The sequence below is a fragment of the Canis lupus genome, chromosome 37, assembly GCF_003254725.2.
Source record: "Canis lupus dingo isolate Sandy chromosome 37, ASM325472v2, whole genome shotgun sequence".
Taxonomy (NCBI): domain Eukaryota; kingdom Metazoa; phylum Chordata; class Mammalia; order Carnivora; family Canidae; genus Canis; species Canis lupus.
This window is the reverse complement of record NC_064279.1, coordinates 26343901-26363715: the sequence shown is the minus strand read 5'-3', so window position 1 is coordinate 26363715 and position 19815 is coordinate 26343901. Positions and strand designations below refer to the sequence as shown.

Genomic DNA, 19815 nt, shown 5'->3' with positions numbered 1-19815 from the left:
TCCAGGGCCCAGAGGATTCTGGGCTAGAGGCCTCTTTCCCATGCCAGGCCGACTGAGGCTGGCTCCAAATAAGAAGGGTGAATGGGGCCAAGCGCTAGGTCTTGCTAGAACCTGGTGTGGCCCCAAGAACAAGGGCACACGTGAAGGAATGGGGGTGCCCAGGGCTCGGTGCTGGCCACAGGGCTCTGACCTTGAACGTGGGGGGTGCCTTAGAGCCGGTGTCAGAGGAGCGGCGGTTCTGGGTGGGACTGAGCTTCATGGTGGGGGCTCGGGGCCAGGTCTCTCCAGGCTCCGGAAACTCCTCTGGTGGACTCAGGTATTCCTCGTCAGAGGTGATGGGGCTGCTGAAAGGTGATGTGGACTCGCCTAGAAAAGAGACAGAGGAAAGACAGTGGCACAGAGAGACGCCAGGGCAGGAAGGGGGGTCAGAGAGAATGGGAGAGCTGGCTAGATCAGATCTGCCCAAGATCAAGGGCCTGATAAGGTCTGGAATGTTCCACACAGCCCCAGGGACAGACCAGCCCTGCCCTGACTTGGCTTCACGGGCTCCTACTTGCTTGCAGTGTGACCTTGCTCAGGTGTTTCCTGTCGCTGAGCCCCTGAATCCTACTCTGCCATAGACTCTCCTAACACGGATCCTGGGGGAACCCTAGGGAGTAGCTGGGACAAGGGATTCGGGCAACAGAGGGGCTGCCCTGGGCCTCATGGGAGACATGAAATTCCACTGGAGCAGAGAACCCACATTCCTGGCATGGAACTGCAGGCCCCTATGCAGGTGGTCCCCAGCGTGGTAGACACAGGGCACCCGCTTCTCGGGTGAGCTGGGCCTGGTGCAGAGGAACACACACCTCAGACAAGCCCCATCCGGACGGTGCCAGGGCCAATGAGGCGGCACTGTCCAGCCTGCCCTTCCCCCTCTGCCTTCTCAGCTTCCTGCCCCACATACCCCAGGGGCACCTGTTGGCCCCAGCCCTACAACATGGACCCCCAAACTCTCAGAGGATGGAAAAGCGGTTTGAGTCATCCGCAGAGAAGGGCGACTCAGACTGGGGAAGAGGAGGGGGGGCACCGGTGTCCGTTTTGGGGGAGGGGTGTCCCCAGGGCCCTGACGCCCTCCCCTGCAACTGGCCAGGGGCCCAGCCTCACTGAGCTGGCTCCTATCCGACTACCAAATACAGACATGAATCCGCCACAGCCCCCTGGCCCCTCCCCCTGGTTCCCCCACCCCAAGCCCCTGTGGCCCGGCCCCCCACAAGGCTGCACCCCAACTCACCCGAGACTCTGCACACAGACCCCAGGCGGCGCCTGTCCTGAAGGCTCTGCCCTGGCACCAGGCCCTCCTGCTGCCTGCCCACTGCCCACCCCACCCGGCTCCCCAGGGAGCAGAAGCCCAGCCTGCCCAGCCCCACTCACTCGGCTGACCCTGCGGAGGCTGTGCGCGAGGGCCTGGGGGAGGGGAAGGAGGCGGTGGGGGCTGGCCAGGCAGGGACAGGCTGGGTGGCAGGCAGGCAGCTGGCTGGGAAGGTGGTGCCTGCTGAGACCACAGGCAGCCCGGGCCCTGCAGTGAGTGGAGGGGGAGGAGAGGGGAGGGGCAGAGCGAGGCCGCCTGGCTGTATTTAGCCACCCTGCTCATTCCCAAGCAGCCGGATCTGCCTTTTCTCTCTTTACAGTTTCGGGACCCTGACAAGAGCGAAGCCCCCTCGGTGGCGCCTCAACTCAAAGTGCTGGGGCCTCAGTCCCCGGGGGAGGATGGGAGAGGCACTACAATGCTGCCCCCGGGATGCCTGCCCTGAGCCACTCACTTCGACACATCCACCAGATGAGGTCCTGATGGCAAATGGCCCTTAGGATGCCCCCTGTTCTGACCAAACCAAGGTCCGCATGTGGCAATGTGCTGACAAGCCTCGAATATTGGAGCCAGGCCTGGCTATGCCCTGTGTGTTCTCTGGTGCTGAGAATCAGAGAGGGGTCAGGACCTTTGGTCTCCTTCCCAGAAACACCCCCTCCACCTGCGGGGGCCCAGAATCCTGCCTCTGCCTCCCCACTACTGCCATGGCAGGTTTGGCTCAGGACCCCCCGGGGGCCTTGGGGTGGCACCTACCTCTCCTCCTCCCGACTCTGAGTTGGCAGTTGTCCCTCAACCTCTCACCCCACCGGGCCAAGGGTCATGAAGCAGGGGCTGCTTCTAGTAACCCCCCACAATTAGCACCCATCTGGACTTGGGCTGGGGCAGGGGCTTAGAGACCAGTAGAACAGGGAAGCTGTTGAGAAGAGGTCATATGTCCTTCTCTACCCACCCCACCCCCGTGTTTTTTTTTTTAAGATTTATTCATCTATTATTTTAGAGAGAGAGCTTGCATGCACACTATGGGGGGGCGGGCAGGAGAAGGAAAGAGAATCCCAAGCCGACTCCCCACCAAGTGCGGAGCCTGACATGGGGCTCGACCCCACGACTCTGAGACCACAATCAAGTGGACGCCCAGCCAACTGAGCCACCCAGGTGCCATCCTCTTCTCTCTCCTTTTATCACCCCCACAACACAAGGCCACATTCCCAAGCTATGACCTGTATTTCCCAGTGAAGGGGGGTGCAGGGGAGGGGGGTGCAGGGGAGGGGGGTCCACCATTCAGGCTGGCCGTCTTGGGGAAGCAAGTCAGAATGGCATTTGGTAAACATGTGCCTGGGGCTTGGCCACCAGCTGATGCTGAGACCACAGGCATGGCCCCTGGAGGCAAGAGCCCCCTCCCACCATGGAGCCTGGTGACCTCCAAGGTCACCATAAGGCTGGATGGCGCTGGGGGCACTCACCTGCCTGGGAAGGGACATGACCTCCAGGGTCACCGGGAGGCTGGACAGCGCTGGGGGACTCACCTGGGGCACTCACCCACCCGGGGAGGGAGAGCAGAGTAGAGCCGGTTTGCAGGGAGCCTTGGAGACCCCTGGTGGTGATCAGGGGAACTGCACTCTGGGGCACCGAGGGGCACCCAGGGGCAAATCCAGGTCTTCAGGCCCCTCAGAGACTGGTCTCCAGCTCCCAGAACTTCTGGGGTTCCACACCAGGCTCTGGTGCCACCCCACTTTGTACAAGCCCCACCACCAAAACCATCTTTGTAAGCAGTCCCTGTATCTCAGCCCTGCTCCACCAACAGGCCTGACTTACTGTGGGAAACACTGTGGGACCAGCCAGGAAGCGGGGAGAGGGTGTCCCCCAAACCTACCATGCACATATGCCCCCCATATGAGTGCTGCCCCTACACACCCCACCCCCCCCAAAACATTCTGGCTCTGTCCACGTGTGTGGCCTTGGCCTTTCAACACTGTTCCCAGGTTAGATTTGCTTGATGAAAATACATGAGGGAGCCCTCAAGGTTAGAGTTGGAGGAGAGGGGGAGGCCCTCCTTCCCCAGACCAGAGCATCTAGCTCAATACCCATCCCAACATTCCTGGAGACATTCTAAGGATAAATATAGTTCCAGCCACCAAATGAAAGACCTTCTACACCAGGGCTTCTGCACTGCCCACAACAGGACCACCTGGGAGCCCGTTTAAACCATAGCTTCTGGGCCTTACTCACTCTGACTCAAGAATTAGATTTCCTAGAACAGAGGTCAGGAAACTACATTTTTAGAAAGCAGTCCAGGTGATTCTTATGTGCATGAAAGTTTAGGGACCCCTGTGATCCTCTTGGGAGGACAACCCTAAGAGGTGAGTTCTGTCTCATTTGGTGGCTAAACTTCAGGGCAGGGGTCTGAACCTGAGGCCTGACTCCAGAGCTCATGTGCTTCCCACTGCACCACCTGGCCCCCCGACCTCAGCAAGGTCCCTGACTCTAGGGCAGGGGTTCTAAAACGTTCCTGGTGTATAAGAATGGAGCTTGAACCACAGACTGCTGAGCCCCACCCCCAGAGTTTGTGACAGGCTGGGTATGTGAATGGGCGTCTCTAACACATTCCCACGGTGATGCGGACGCTGCTGGTCTGGGGACCACACCTGCAAGACCACTGTCCCGGGGACTTCTGTGCTCACCCAACCTCCACTCTCAGGCAGATCTTCATTAGCACCCTTTGCAGATGTGTGTCTCGCCCAGCCTCTGCAGGTCACCCAGGTTGTTTCGGGGGCTGGGAAAGCCCACAGATCTCTATCCTCCCACATCACGACCTCACACACAATCTTTGCAGGCCACATAGCCCCAGACTATCCAAGAAGGCCTCCAGGTATGGCTATAAGGGCTAAGAAGTGGCCAAAGCACAGTCATGATCTCAGGGGACTGCCGGCTGGTAGGGATGACAACCCCAATCCAGACAGGGCCAATCCAGACACCTCTAGAATAGTGAGCCCCTTATTCCTATAAGGGGGCAAGAGAAGGGCAGATGAGGGCCATGAGAGTGCAGAGAGCAGATTCCTTTGGGCTCAGGGAAGACAGAGTAACAGACGGAAAGGGTTGTATAGGAATTAAGAGTTTGGTTGAAGCAGGAAAAAGGGAAAAAGTCTTTCCAGAGGAGGAAACTGCATGAGCAAATATTCGGAGACAAAAAGAACATGCAGGGCAGCCTGGGTGGCTCAGCGGTTTGGCGCTGCCTTTGGCCCAGGGCGTGATCCCAGAGACCTGGGATCAAGTCCTGCATCAGGCTCCCTGCATGGAGCCTGCTTCTCCCTCTGCCTGTGTCTCTGCTTCTCTCTGTGTGTGTCTCATGAATAAATAAGTGAATTCTAAAAAAAAAAAAAAAAAAAAAAAAAAGAACATGCAGACAACTGTAGCTCAACCCACTGGCTACTGAACTGGGTAAAGCTGGAAGTGGGGCCTGGCAAAGCTGAAGCAGCACAGCCTCCCACAGCCTCAGCTGCCTCCAGACACCCTCAGGGCCAGCCTCAGGGCCAGACAACGGAGGCCAGCTTCAGGAGTGTGGCCTTCACTCTGCAGGCCAATGGGAGCTCCTTGGGGTTTCTGAGGGGGGTGGGGGTGACACGCTGGAGTTGTGACAACCACACATACGTGGCCCGCCCATTCCCAACCGGTCCTCCGCAGGCACTGTCTCGGCAGTTTCCTCCGCAGGTGATTCCTTTAAACGTCCGCTGTGACCATGCCACCGTGGAAGGCAGCGAGGCCCAGGGCAAAGGGAGACAGGCCAGCCTACAGCTGGGAATGCACAGGTGCTGTCATGGGTACTGCCTCTTCCAGAGTAGAAGAACAGGGCTAAGGTTTTGGGTTCAAGTGGACAGGCAAGCAGAGAGAACTTCCCACAGTCCGCCTGACCTAGCCCTACAAACCATTAATTCCCCACATGTGATTGCTTAGGGTTGCTCCGTGTTCCATGAAGCACTGGCACCCACAGTAGAGGAGGTCCCCATTCTTCTGACAGGCTGAGTGTGCTAACCCCCACTCTGGGGTAGCAGCCTCAGCAGATACCCCTCGGGGCCAACCTGCTTCCAGTGATCAGGAGTAGGGAGGAAGAGCTGAGTGTGGTCAAGAGACCACGCTGCTTTTTCAGATGCCGCCCAAACCCCCTTCCGGGATGGGCAACGGGGTCATGTGGCATTCCATGATCCCCTCCATCGGCAGCTACTACCTTCACAGGGTTCGAATCTGTAACTCTACAGAAGCTGCGGCCAGGAGAAGGGGCCGGGGCAGACACTAGTGCCTTCCCTTTTAGACTCCTGACCCCTTACAACCAAACTCTTCTGTTATGACGGTATCAGTCATGTGGTGGGACCAGAATGGGCTTTGAAAAGCCACGTCGTCAGGGATCCCTGGGTGGCGCAGCGGTTTGGCGCCTGCCTTTGGCCCAGGGCGCGATCCTGGAGACCCGGGATCGAATCCCACATCAGGCTCCCGGTGCATGGAGCCTGCTTCTCCCTCTGCCTATGTCTCTGCCTCTCTCTCTCTCTCTCTGTATGACTATCATAAATAAATTTAAAAAAAAATTTAAAAAAAAAAAAAAAAGAAAAGAAAAGCCACGTCGTCAGGCCCAAATGTCCTTAGCTACATCCTCATCCCCACAGAGCCACAGAGGGTATACAGACCCTCACCTCACAGATGAGAAAACTGTGGCCAGCTAAGGAAATGTGGAGAAGCCGAGGTCTCAGCTGGAAAATGGTAGAGCCTTGGGCTCAAATATACAAGACCTGTGCCTTGAGGGGAGGACTGGAGGCATTAGGATGGAGCCCCCAAATCCCCCGTCCTCCTGACCAGCCTCCTGTCAGAGCTCAAGGCGGAGGTGAGCCAAATGATGCAGGGAAACAAAGGAGGACCACAGCCATGGTGGAGTGGGGAGTCAAGAGAGAAAGGAGAGAAACCCGCCCATCAGGCCCACCCATAGAGGGCATCAGCAGTCTCTGCCTCCCTCCCCACTCCCCCAGGCATGAGCACAATTCTCCCTTAACCCTGAACCTCTTCGGAGTGGCAGGGAAGGGGGTAGTAAGGAGTGTAGGCCTGGGAGATCCAGGGGCAGGGCTTCAAACCATAATCAGCCCCCAACTGGCCCTCTGCTCCTAGAGCTGAGCACCCCCACAGAGCAGGCACTAGCCACCTGAGATGATGTACCTGGGGATTAAAATGGAAAGAGAAGAAAAACCCAGTTCCTTGGTGGCACTAGCCACATTTCAAGAGCTCAACAGCCACACATGGCTCATGGCCACCCTACTGGATGGTGCACGTGTGGAACGCTTCCCTCATCACAGAAAGTTCTACTGGTCAGCATTTCTCTAGAACAGTTTGCTAAAGCTTTCCAAGGCTCAGCTCCCTCATGCGTAATGTGGGCATCATAACAGAACCTACCACAAAAGTTAATACAGGGCTTGGTATGCAGGAAGCGCTCAGGAGATGCTAACTACTCATGTTCTTTTCATCTGTCACCCCTAAACCTATGTGCTTCACAAATGGGCATTTCCATCACCCCAATCACCTGTTGCTTACAATATTCCTAGGCAGATTACAGGTGCTCAATAAAGGCTGCTGGCCTTGACCTAGCTCTAGGTCACCTTGTTCTCTATGTTTTTGTCTTCTTATCTGTAAAATGAGAATATCACCGCCTATCACGTCCCTCTCCAAGGGATACATATGGGGTGATGTAGCCCAAATAAGAGAAGAGGCGTGAAAGGACACTCTCAGAGAGATGTAGCACTTGGTACCCAGTTGGCACTCAATAAGTGCTTGTGTGATAGAGGTGGGCAGCTTAGCTTCACGTAAGCATACTTCTCACACTCCCCAGCCACCCGCCCCAATATACACACACACACACACACACACACACACACACACACACACTTTGGGAGTACAACCGTGGTCTCAGGAAGGGTACTCTGTGGGCTGGCTGGGGCAGGCTGGGAGGGGCCCGGCGCTGGGGCGGGGCTGCCGGAGCAGGTGAGAACCAGACCCTGCCCCTCAAACCACAGGGCCTGAGCCACTAGTTGTCTGGTTACCCATTCCCTATTCCCGCCGTTCCCAACCAGGAACTGAGATCTGTGGGCTCTCCAAAGCAGGCCCTTTTGGGGTGGGCACCCCACAGGGGCACTGCGCAGCCAGCCCTGGCTGCCAGGGTCCTAGGGTGGGGGGTTAAGGGACAAGAGAGGGAGGAGGTTCCAGGAGGCCTATTCCTATCAGACACTCCTTACTCCCTCCCTCAGCTGGCTCCCCCCACCACCCTGCCTGCACCCCACCTGCAGCCACACTGCCTGACACGCTTTCTCAGCCCCACCCCCTCACTCCACACACAGCCCAGGCCTGAGACCCCCCGCCCTTGCCAAATGTCTGTGCCACCCCCACCCCAGTTCCACCCACGCTGCTGCTCTCCAGGTCCACTGGCCCCCGTCCAACCACTCTGGACCAAACAGTGCCTTGTAGGGGAAGAAAGTCTGCTTCCACCAAGGGAGCCCTGGGGCCGAGTCAGCATGACTTATGGGGGCTGTTCTCTGGGGGCAAAGCCCAGTGTCACTGACTAATGCGATGAAGCCTTTCCAGCTCCCCAGGGCGGGGTGTGGGGAGGGGGTCACGGCCATGCCATGATGGACTGAGGAACCCAGAGGCTGGGAAACAGAGGAGCGGGGGCTGCAGGCCTGGCAAGGGCAGCAGAGGAGTCCCCAATGCACAGTCTGAAAAATGGGCAGAAAAGGAAAAGGCAGCATTCTGGGGCCTCGTGGAAGCCCGCACACAGCAGCACCCCTTAAGTACGCTAGCAGCTAACATTCATCTACGGCTTGACAGTTTAGAAAGCTCGTTCACACATTGGCTTTTGACCGTGAGGATGGGAGAACTCTCCGGCTTACAAACGAGGAAACTGAACGGCAGGGAGGTTCAGAACGAGGAACACAGAGCTCCCAGTCAAGTGCTGACAGCTGCCTTGCCCCAAGCCTCCTTCCCAACCTTAAAAGGCTCCCAAATGGCCACAGGCCAGTATCAGGGCACCCCCCTGTACCCCTTGCCAAATCTCAGCCTAAGCCAGGTATTGACCAGAGTTCTGGAGCCAGCCCCAGGCCCCCTGAGGAGAGCTGGGAGCTGAGTCACAAGCCAGATCCCAGAGGTGATGGAAGGACGGAAGCATGCTGTTGGAGGGATGGCATGATTCAGCGTGCTGGGAGGGGCGAGGAGGAGAAAGACTAAAACGCAGGCTCCTGGGAAGGGTAGGTGAGCTAGGGAAGATGAAGGCCGGCTGTTCTGCAAAGCTGGAGGGGTGCAAAGAAAAGGATCGAATGCAGGGCTGGGCTCAGGGCACATGCCACCAAAACCACCCTTATCGTGAAGGCACACAAGTCCCAGACCCACAGCAAGACAGGCTCTGTAACCTGTCTCCTATCGTGTCCAAGGAAAGGGATGGAACAGCGGAACAGCGGGTGCCGTACCCCCCCCAGGACCCCCCAGGCATGCCCAGCCCCTCCTGCTGCCTCTCTACTTCCCAAAGTCCTTCCAGGTCCTGTGCCCCTCAATCTGGCACCCCGTAACACTAACGCACTGCTTGAGGCTCCTCTGCCCTGCACTGTCCTCCACCCTGGGTCCTCTGATCCAGCTTGATGACCCGAGGCTAACAGCCTTGAGGGTCGAGTCTGTGTCTTTTCCTTCCGAACCGCCACTCCCACCCCACCCATCCTCCCCTCCCCCACCTCTTGCTGCCCAGGATCAGCACACTCTCAGGCCCAGCAACCTGAATGGGTAGAACTGGCCATGCACACTGACACCAGTCCAGCCCTGCCCTGGACCTGAAAGAAACTGGGCTTACACCCAAAGGAAGTAGTCCAACACCAAGTGAGGGCTTTCGTAAAAATAGAAAAGGTGGCCTCAGCCACAGCCATCTCCAGAGAGGTGCTCTAGGCTACCCTCTCTTGAGTGCTTTGGGTTCAACAGAAGGAGCAAGGGAGTGGGGAAGGGCTGTGGCACTTAAATGCATCCTTTTTACTCAGGGGAGGGGTACTGTTCTAGAAGAAATGACCTCAGAAGCCTCCTGATGGCTTTGAGCTGGGAGATACTTTTTCTCCAAGACTCACGGATAATTTGCTTTCCCCACAGGATCATTTTCAGGGAAATGCCAGGGGAGGATGGCATTTAGAGGATACATAAAGACAAATCTCAGTGACTTCATGAATTGGCCAGCCTGGTGTGTGTGTGCCTTTGGGAATCTGGCCCCCGCTGCTCTGAGGCCAGGCCACTGAGAATGCTTCCACTGAGAGTCGACCTGTGAGAACAGACTGTGCACACTGGTCTAGAGTGGGGTCACTGCTCATCCCACCCGGGGCCCCGGGGCCCACAGGCTCCCTACCAGGTCTCACGGCCAGCGCGGCAGCACAGCTGGCCTGACCCAGCTCGTTGGTGGCGGTGGCTGTGTAGCTCCCGGCATCAGCCGCCCGGGCCTCCCGGAGCAGCAGGGTATGCCGCTCGCCTTCAGCCCGGATGAGAAGGCGCCCATCACTGCGCAGGGCAGACCCATCCTTCTGCCAGGACACTGTGGGAAAGGAGCGGTGTGACTGGTTGCCACGTCCATGGTCGCCCACTGGGGCAAATCCCCCTTCATCCCACACAGAGCCCAAACCACCCCACTCCCCATCCTAGGGAATCCTGAGGATGCCCCCCTTCATTCACAGAAGCCTAGGCCTGCCCTCCCCACTCCCAGGGGATTCTGGGAACGCTCCCCTAACACACACACACACAGGAGTGAGGCCAGCACCAAGGAGCAGATGTCCCTCCTCCCCTATCCCTGCCTCTGAGGACTGAGGGGGACCTCCCCCTCTCTGTCTCAACCTTAGCCTGGCCCAGCCCTGGAGCTCACCTTGGGGTGGGGGATTGGCAGTGATGATACACTTGAGCAGCACATCTGCCCCCAGGGCCGCCACCACATTCTGCAGGGGGATCTCAAACACAGGAGCCTCAAGGGGCTCTTCTCCGGCGGACACATACGAGTCATCTGAGGACTCTGCCAGAGACATGAGTGACAGGGTAAGGGGGTGCATGGTCCCTGTGGGGATGACTCAGGGGGAGAGGGGATTATGGCATCCTTGTATCTTAGAATGCCAAACCCAGAGAGAAGGGCTTCCAGAAGGTGCAGGTTGGGGAACAAAGGGTCTCTCTCCCAAATATCCTGAGACAGGGAAGATGGACAGAAGGGGAGGGGGCGGTTCTCAAACAGGACAGGGCAGCCAGCACTCTGCATTCGCTTGGCTTCTCAACTTCAGTCACAGTCACCATGGTTTCTGGAGGAAGGCGGGGACTGTGTCGTGCGAGTCTTTATACAAACCAGTCACTGGGGCTGGTAGATCAGGCCCTGTTCTACGCAAGTGCTCTTCGCAGCAGCACAAGACGTTACCAGCTTCCAAACAGGCAGTACCAGCTAACAGCAACCCGAGCCCTAAGCAGTAATACTGCTGTCACAGGGCAACATGTGGTAAATTGTCAAATTAGTAATGCCGCTGGATTCAAAAGAGGGAGCAGCAGGTGGGTCCAGTAGCCTCTGAGAGGCCTCCGGAATCAGCTTTGATTCCGTCCATCCACCAAACAGTAGGGCCGCACCGACTGCACGCCCAGCTCCGTGTGAGTAGCAGGGATGCGAGACACAAGCAGTGCTCTCTGCTTACAGGAAGCTTGTACACACAAAGGTATCACACACTTCCAGTGCACTGCATCCCTCTCGGTACTTCCCAACTGACGTTCTAAAAGCTAGACAAGGTATGGTCTGGTAGTAGTCAGAAAAACAGTGAGAATCCCAATTATGCTGTTTTTCTAGCTCCATAACCTTGGACAAATTAGATAACCTCTCTGCGCCTCTGTTTTGTTATCTGTAAGATGGAGCTGATAAATCGCACCCAACCTCTTGCAGAGCTGGCATACAAATTAAAATAAAACAACACCCCTGAGCGCCCAGCTCACACGGCGCCTGTGTCGTGGTATGCAATCATGTGGCTGATAGGATGATGGAGAGGTACCTAATTATCTTTAGGAACCTTGAGACAGTAATCCTTAAATGAAAAATAGAGTGATTTCAAAAAAGAAAACTCGAAATGGGTGGTAAGCACAATGAGAGAGACACCTCCCCCCCGCCACCCCCCGCCCCGACAAGGCGTGCTGGGAGCAGCGAGCGGAGGCATCCGGCCTGGCCGAGAGCAAACCAAGGATGGCTTCCTCGGCCATCGTCCAGGAGTGGACCCCTATATGATGTTCAGGGTGGGCAGACTTAGGAGCAGGGGCATTGTGGCAGTTGGCCACCATCCAGAGGAAGACTAGGAGGTGACACAGGCTGGCATGTGCCCAGTCAGCTCAGCCATACAAGGATTCAAGGACGGGAGAGAGAAGCTAGCTGAGAGACTGGGTCCAATCTTGGCAGCCATGGTGGGTCAGGGGACAGAAGTGGGATGGGGACTGACTTGGCTGGACCAAAGCTTGCCTCTGGGCAGGACCAAGCATTATTTATTGAGGTGGTTTTCCATCTCTTCCCCCACAGAGGGGTGGGGTCCCCACCAATGCCTCCCACCGCAGCTAAATCCCTGACCCAGCAGCCCAGTGGACCCAGGGCACCTACGGCAGGCATCCGGGCACCTTCCTTGGCTCACATCTCAGCTCCACTCAGCCTCCACCAAAACTCACGCTGCCTCACCAGCAGACGGGCTCTAGCACAAGGGCCTTCACAATCCTTCACTCAAACGGGAAACTGGGTCTGTGCCTTCCCTGTGAAACCGCAGCCCGCACCTGCCCGGCAGCTGCCCCCTCCCCGAGCGCCCTCCCACCCCGGTCTCAGCACCTTCTCGGCCCTCCCCGAGGCCTTACCGAGCTCAGGAGAGGTGGGCCGGGCCCGACGACCTCTGCCCTGGCCGCGGGCACCTCTGCGGTCCCAGGCCCCCCAGGGACCGTCCTCCTCGGGCCCTCTGCGCAGCCTCTTCTCAGCCTCAGGCCCCGCCCTGTTCTTCTCCAAGGCCTGAGGCACAGCAGCGCCCTCCTGGCCGGGCGTGGCCCAGGGCAGAAAGCGCACGGCCTGCGCCGGGGGCTCCCGCTTCCGCCCCGGGGGTGCTCTGGTCCTGGCCTCGGGGGGCTCGGGGGCGGCGGGGGGCGGCACGGGGCTCCGGCACTCCTGGATGGCTCTGCCGCGGGTCAGCGGGAACTGGTCCCGGCGCCTAAACTCCTGCTGCGGGCCTTCCCCGGGCTCCGTCCTGCCCGCCGGCCCGCGGCTCCTGGGCCTCGCCGGCTCGTCCCCGGGCTTCCCCGCGGCGCTCGGAGGGGGCGGCTGGGCGGCGGCGGCGGCGGGGCTGGCGGCCCGAGGGCTCCTGGGGGTGGAGGGCCGGGGGAAGAGCGGGGGCTCGCCGGGCTCCCGAGGGGACGGGGCGCGCTGCAGCGTGGCGCGCAGGGACTCGTGCGAGCGCACCAGCTCGTCCCGCGACGCGGAGCGGCGGATGCGGCCCAGCTCCTGGGCGAAGCGCAGCTCCAGGTCGGAGGCGGGGCTGCGCTGCCGCGTGCGCTCGTCCAGCGAGGCGGCCTTCTGCTGGAACAGGCGGCGCCGCTCGGCCACGCTGCCGCTGCCGGGGGCCCGCAGCTCCTCCTGCGAGGCCCCGGGGGTGCCCCAGGGCGCCCCGCGCTCGGACTTGGGCTGCTCCAGCGAGCGGGCCTTGCGCAGCGGCACCCATGGCCGCAGGGGCGCCGGCGGCGAGTCGCTGCGCTCCAGGCTGCGCCGTCGCTCCTCGAAGAACTGCAGCTTGTCCAGGATGCGGGAGCCGGCGCGCACCAGCCTGGGCGAGCGGCCCGGCGCAGACAGGCGGCCCGACGCCTCGCTCAGGGGCGTCTGCGGTCGGGACTCGGCCGTGCCCGCCGGCGACGGCCCCGACGGCTTGGACTTCTTCCCTCGCTTCTCCTCGGCGTCGTCGGGGGGCGCGGGCTCCTGAGGGCGCCGGTGGGGCGGCGTGGGGGTGGCTGGGGGCTGGGCGCTGGGTCCCGGCGGAGGCCGCTTACCCACGCGGGGCGACGGCGGGGGCAGCAGCGCGGACTTGGAGGGGGGCGGCAGGGCGGGGCGCCGCGGGGCTTCGCTGGCCGGCGGAGGCTGAAGGTCGGGCTCCTCCCTGTGCAAGCCGCTCTGGGGGACACTGCTGCAGAACCAAGACGGAAGAGGGGTGGAGGATTTAGGGGTCTCCCCTCCTAGACCTTCAGCGCAGTGATAGGAATTGGAGGGTGGGGCATGCTGGGAAGGCTTGGAGGTGACATGGGTCAGGCCCTCTGCCCCCTCCCGCCCGGGAGGAAGGAACAGCCAGAGCAGGTGCTGGGGAGAGGCTGGCAGCCCTGGCACCAGAAGACTGGGCTGGTGGCGGGGGCCCGGGTACACACTCAGCCCCCCCCCCCAACCCCACCCCGGGGCTCTGGCCAGCCCCCTCCCCCCAGCCCCGGAAGCTGGGAAACAGCAGAAACAGAACGGAGCGGGGAGAAAAGAATGAGCTTAGGACCCAAAGGATGAAGTGGTGAGGAGAGGCAGGAGGGTTGGATGGGGAGGGGCCCTCTCAGGAATGCAGCCTCCCACTCATTCCTGCCCCCAGCTGGCCCCCACAGCCCTGCCCATCCTCAGCAGGACACAGCCCTTTCCCAGTGGCCCCTAGAAGAACAGGCACCAGTCTCCTGGGCACAACGCCTCTATCTCAGGGACTACCTGGCACCTGGGCTGCCTCACCAGACCTGAGCCCCTCACCAGCTGCTGACATTAACAGCAGGTGGCACCTGAGGTCCCTGGGTGGGAGACTAGAACTGCCAGGGTCCCCTTCCCTTTGATCAGTCTGCCCCCACGATAGGCCTTTGACTTTGTCCTGACTCTGGGAAAATAAGATACCTTGAGTCTTTTTAAACCTACCCTCCCCCTGCCTCCACCCACCCCCCAGCACAGAAGCTCCCCAAAGGGGTATGCTCAGAAATAACTCCACTCAGAAATAACTACTGCGTGGGCCTGAAGAGGGGGTGTGGCAGAAGAGGAAGAGGGAGGGAGCTGGTCAGCTCAGAGTACCCCTCTCACCCACAGAGCTTCGCTGCCCAAGAGCTGAGCCTCAGTTTCCCCCACCTGGACTCTTGGGGGACACATCAAACAGAACGACGAGCAAGGAAAGGAACCCGAAATATTAACACCATGCCTGACACATTAGAGAGAGCTTAATAAAAACTCAGGAAACGGCTCACTGAATCCTTACTGGGGGCCAGGACTGTACAAAAGGGTTAAAATGCATTCACGCTTGTAACCCTCACAACAACACAACCGACAACCCTCAGGACAACCCTCTGAGCTAAGAGCTGTTACTGCTTCCATTTACAGATGAAGACACTGAGGCATAAGAGATACAGTACCTCACCAAGGTGACACAGCTAGGAAATGGCTGGTGCCAGGATTGGAACCAAGGCAGTCTGACTCCTGAGCCCTATTCCCTCCAAATGTCTAGGATTCTGAGGGCACAGAACGGACACGAAATAGGGTACTGGCCACAGCAGAAGTTCTAGGGGTGCCTGAGGGGAATGCTGTCTCAGACTACCTGGGCCAGCCACCCCCACTGCAGACCCCATCTCTGACCAGGGGCAGAGGGGTGAGGGGTAGAATGGCAATCCATGGTGCCCGGTGCCCGAGGGAACAGAGCCTCTGCCTGCCACCTCCGGGGAGCCAGAGTCTACTCTGGGGGAGGGACAGCAGAGTCCCCAAGGGGAGGGATAGCCTCTGGGAACTGGGTAAGGCTGGGAGAGAAATTGGGGACAGCAGAGGAGGCCTCTCTCCTGCAGTTCTGAGCTCTAGGCCAGCCTCTGTACCACAGACATCGCTAAGGAAATGGGTTCCTCAGAAGTTGCCATAGCAACTCCAGGCTCAGGCTGAGGCCTGGCAAAGGAAGGCAGGGAAGGAAAAGGCAAGTCCAGGGCTCGGGAGCGCTGGTTCATGCCAACCAGATAAAGCAAGGGAGCCGCCCCTGCCCCAGACCTCTCCCCTGCCTACCACTAGCACTCCAACCACCTTCCAAATAGCCTCCCCCACCAGGCTCCTGCTTTCTGCTTCATGATGGTCCCTCCCCCACACACCCATACCCGGCACAGGTTAGGTCCCTCTCGCTCCCCAAAGGTCTCCCAATACCTGCATCATCAGCCACTCCCCTCTTCTACTATAGACTCCCTCCTGTATCTGCCAGCCCCCAAACCTCCAAAAATGGCTCTGACGCCTCACTCCAACACCTCCGCTCCTGCTCCTCACCATCCCCTGCCAGGACAACCCTCACCCCCCCAGCCCCCCCCCACTCTGCACAGGCATTTCCCACCAGGCCCTCACGAGCTCCCGGCCTCCATCATTCCCAGCCCTCTGTCTCCACCCCAGCCCCCTGAGTCCAGCCCTCCCTGCCTCCCACACAGCCCACATCCTCCTGGCCCTTGGCCCCATCAGCTCCCTGACCACCTCACTCTCTTTCTCCCGGCCGTGCTCTTGCTCCCTGGCTCTCCTGCTCTCTCGGGAGCTGCTTGGCAAAAAGGTTCCGTTCCTCCCAGAAAAAGGCCCACATGGGAACAGGAATGTGCAGGGAGAAGAAAAGGCAGCAGCTGCTGAGACAGCAGGCACGGAGGGGGCCCTGGGGCGGGGGGGATCCTGGGGACAACTGGAGCCTGAATGGGCGAGGTGGGAGAGGGCCCCTGGGAAAGTGGAGATCTTGGAGGGGATGAGGAAAGGATGGAGGGGTCCACGAGACCATGGAGATGGCACAGGGAGCCAGGACAGGTGGGAGCAGGAGGCTGTGGGTGGTGATGGCACAGGAGGGAGGATGCCGTGTGGGAGGACAGAGTAGGTAGCCGGGGCCAGGGTGGCAGCCGGGGCGGTGAAGTGCACAGAGGGACGGATGGTGCAAGGGAGGGGTGAGGCCACGGAGTGGTGAGGGGCAGTGCAGGACACATGGTGAGGTGGGACAGGGCGGCCTGGGGGAGGCCGTTACTTACACGTGAATGGAGAGCGCCCGTCCTCTGTACAGACTGAATGCGCTGCCATACAGGTCACTGGCCACCGAAAGGCTATCCTCTGACCCCCAGCTTGCGCCCACCAGATTAGCACGAGACGCCCGTACCAGCGGCTCCACCCCCAGGTGCCGTGGCCCGGCCCCGGCCGCCTGTGCTTGCCTTGGGCTGCCCGGGAGGCGGCGGGTGCCACCCCTGCTGCCCGCTTCCTGCTCCAAGACCGTCTGCCCGCTGCCCCACCAGCTCACTTGCTCCTCGGAGGTGCCTGTCACGGAGGTCGGGGGTGTGTCCAGGGAGGTGCCCACCAGGGTGTCGGAGCCCCCTAGAGAAAGCAGCACGGTGAAGCCCAGGCACCTCCTGTGGGAAGCCCGCCTGCCTGCTCCTGGAGCAGCCCAGAGAGCTCACCCGTGGGGGTGCTGAAGTCCCCGTCATCCCGAAGCTCCAGGCGCTGGGTCCCCTGCACATCGCTGATGTCATCCTCGCCCGTCTCCGAGTCTGGAGAAGAAGGGGTCTGTGTGGGCAGGGCCCTCCTCCCTCTGACTCCAACTCTTCCCTGTGTCTCCTCCCGCCTCCCCCGCAGCAGGCTCCCTCTTCCCACCGGCAGGGCTTCCACACCTGTTTTCTCTTCTCTTTTACCCCCACATCCCCTGGCCCATCCTGGGCTGCTCAGGCCAGTCCGGTGGCTCACCTCTGGACCCCTGGCTACTCATCCTGGCCTCCTTGGCCCTCAAAGCCACCTGCCACTGCCCCTCCCAGCCACTCAGTGGATTATCAGGGTCTCCGCCCTCCGCATCCTCCCCTGTCGATGATAGCATAGGTTCCTGTGCAGCCCCCACATAACAAGATCCTAGGTTCCAAGGCTCTAAATTTCGGGTTCCGGTACCCCAGGAACAAAGGAGTGTCACCTCAGAGTCGTACTGTCAGGGCACTTGACCAACCGCAGGGCCAGCCTGTCCTCCACCCCAAACCAGCCGGAACACATCGGGGCGCAGCTGAGGTGGGGTGAGGAGAGGCCAGGGTCGGGCAGGGAGGAAGGGGGCTAGGGCAGGAGCCAGTTTCCTACCGTAACTTTGCTTTCTGCAGGAGCGGAAAACTTCGCTTCCATAGGAGCAGCAGGAGAGAGACATGGACAGACTGTTATCAGAGCGTTTGTGGGGCAGGGCATGGTGGGAAGGCAGGACAGAGGGGCCATGAGGGTACCCAGTGCCCAGGAAGGCCCTGTGGGGATGGGCCAGGGGAAGGGAGACACCTGGAATGGGCAAAGCATCTCTCATCCTGACAGCCTGCAGGCTCCCACTGTGCCCAGCTGGGGAGCGCACATGCTTTGGCTGGTTATTCCAACTGCCCCAGCGATTCTGTACCCTTGGCACTCGCACTGGTGCTGCCACTGGCCACGCGCACACACGCATACATACACACACATCTGCTTGTGCTCAGCCAGGTCTCAGACCCAGGCTCCCCATCAGGGGTCAGGCCCACCCTCTCGTAAAATATTTGCATTGTGCCTTGACCCTTCCTCATAAACCAATCCCCCCCACCCCGACCTGTTCTGCATCATGATGTGACAGGTACCCTCTTCCCAATCCTTTTCTTCTACTGCTGAATGGTCCTCAAAAATGCCCAGGGATTAGGCTATAAGCAAAGTTTCCTGGGCATATTTTTAACTTTCCCAGATTCTAGCAGGTTCTGTGCCTCAGTTTCTCTGAGTGCCATGACAACCAGGAGCTGTGTGCTGGATGCTGACGTATGGCAGTGAGCTCATCCCTCCCGCTTGGCCCCACAGATGGAGCCCCCTGAGCCCAGGCCCACGGTGGGGTGTGCTAGTGAGTCCCCCCCACCCCCCCCCTCACCCCACAGCTGCAGGGTACAGGGCACCTCCTTGAGTGGGTATGGATGCGTATCGGGGGATCCCACATCTCATGGGCTGTCTTTGGGGCCTGGGTGCCTCGTGGAGGGACATGGACCAAGAGAAGGAGTGGGCATGGGCTAGAGCAGGGAGCCTGTGGTCCACGCACCATGGGTGAGTCGGCCAAAGGCCCGGCGGGAGTGGCCGGTTTTCTGCAAGAGAAAAGCCAGAATGAGTTGTTGAGGGGAAGGCTGGCTCCCGCTGTCCCTTACCTCCCATCCAAACCTCTATTAAACAGAAACTCATTCCAGGGCCTGGGGGGAGCTGGGGAGGTAAAGCACAGAACTGCAGCTTCCCCTGGAGGGAATGTCCCCACTCTCCCCGGCCCTTCAGCCCTCCCAGCAAGAGCTCGGGGCTACCCAGCTGGGCCCTGGGGAGGAGCAGAGGAGGAAGCCAGGGCCGCCAAGCTGTGGAGCACACGCTGCGAGTCCCACAGAGGCTCACAGGACTGGGGACCTGAGCTACACCCCAGAGCTAGGAGCCAGGACACAAGACGGGAGGCTGACGTGAAGGGAGAGATGGGGGTGGGGGGGAGCTTGGATGACTGGGAGATGGAGGGACGAGGACACAGATTCCTGCGGGGGGGGGGGACGGATACCTGACATAGGTGTCAGGTGGGCAGGGAGGGTGATGGGGGAGCGGAGGGCGAGGTCCCCCGAGGGCCAGAGCCTCAGGAGCGGGGAAGAGGCCTGGGCGCGCGGAGGACAGGGCAGGGCTTGGGGACGGACTGAGCTCGGCGCCGGTGTCCGCGCGCGGCTTCCAGGAGCCGGGGAAGATGGAAGCCTCGGGACCTGGGGGCGCCGGGTGGAGGGAGCCCGCGGGCGCTCGGCGCGGGGGCTGCGGGGGCTGCGGGGGTCGCCGGGGGCCGCGGGCCCGGGCGCTGCGGGGCGCGGGGAGGGCGGAGGCGCGGCCCCCCGGAGCCCCGGAGCCCCCGAGCCCGGCCGCGGCCCTCGGCGGCGGGGTGCGGCGGCCGCGGCCCCGGCGCCCCCTCCCCCGGCCCGGCCGCGGTGACCCGCCCTCCCCGGGGCGCCGGCCCCCCCCGGGCCCTCCCGGCGCCGCCCGCCCCCGGAGCCCTCACCTGGAAACGCTTCTTCACCCACAGCTTCTTCATGGCGGGGGAGGGGGCCGCGCCGGCGGCCGGGCGAGGAGGGGACGGGCGGGGGCGGGGCGGAGTCGGAGGCGGGGCCGGGGGCGAGGGGGAGCGGGCGGGAGCCGGCGCCGGTGGCGGGAGGAGCCGCGGGGCCGCCGAGCCCGGGCGGGGGGAGGGCGGCGGCGGCGGCGGCGGCGGCGCCCGCGCCCTGGGCCCGCCCCTCCCCCGCCGGCCTGCGCCCCACCTGGCGCCCCCTCCCTGGCCGGCTCCCCCGGGCGGCGCTCACCTGCCTCCGGGTCCCCCCCACCCCGCACCTGCTTCCTGGGCCCTGGGCACATGGGGAAACTGAGGCACAGAAGAGCGCGCGGCGGCCCCTGTGGGGTGGGGGCCGCCTTCTCCCGGGCAGCCGGC

The 19815-nt window shown here is 61.0% G+C and overlaps 1 protein-coding gene across 10 annotated transcripts in view; it reads right to left on the bottom strand.

Annotated features, from left to right (window-relative positions):
* Positions 1-19815, bottom strand: part of SPEG (striated muscle enriched protein kinase) — a 57681-nt gene that overhangs the window by 30911 nt on the left and 6955 nt on the right. For 2 of the 10 annotated variants that reach the window (XM_025442266.3, XM_049106829.1), the window contains exons 2-7: positions 16814-16903; positions 16394-16730; positions 12242-13548; positions 10254-10397; positions 9747-9929; positions 191-366 (exon numbers count right to left, since the gene is read on the bottom strand). In XM_025442266.3, the coding sequence (XP_025298051.3) occupies positions 191-366; positions 9747-9929; positions 10254-10397; positions 12242-13548; positions 16394-16730; positions 16814-16903 (2237 nt within the window). The other 8 variants (XM_049106830.1, XM_049106831.1, XM_049106823.1 and 5 more) reach the window with 8 other exon arrangements.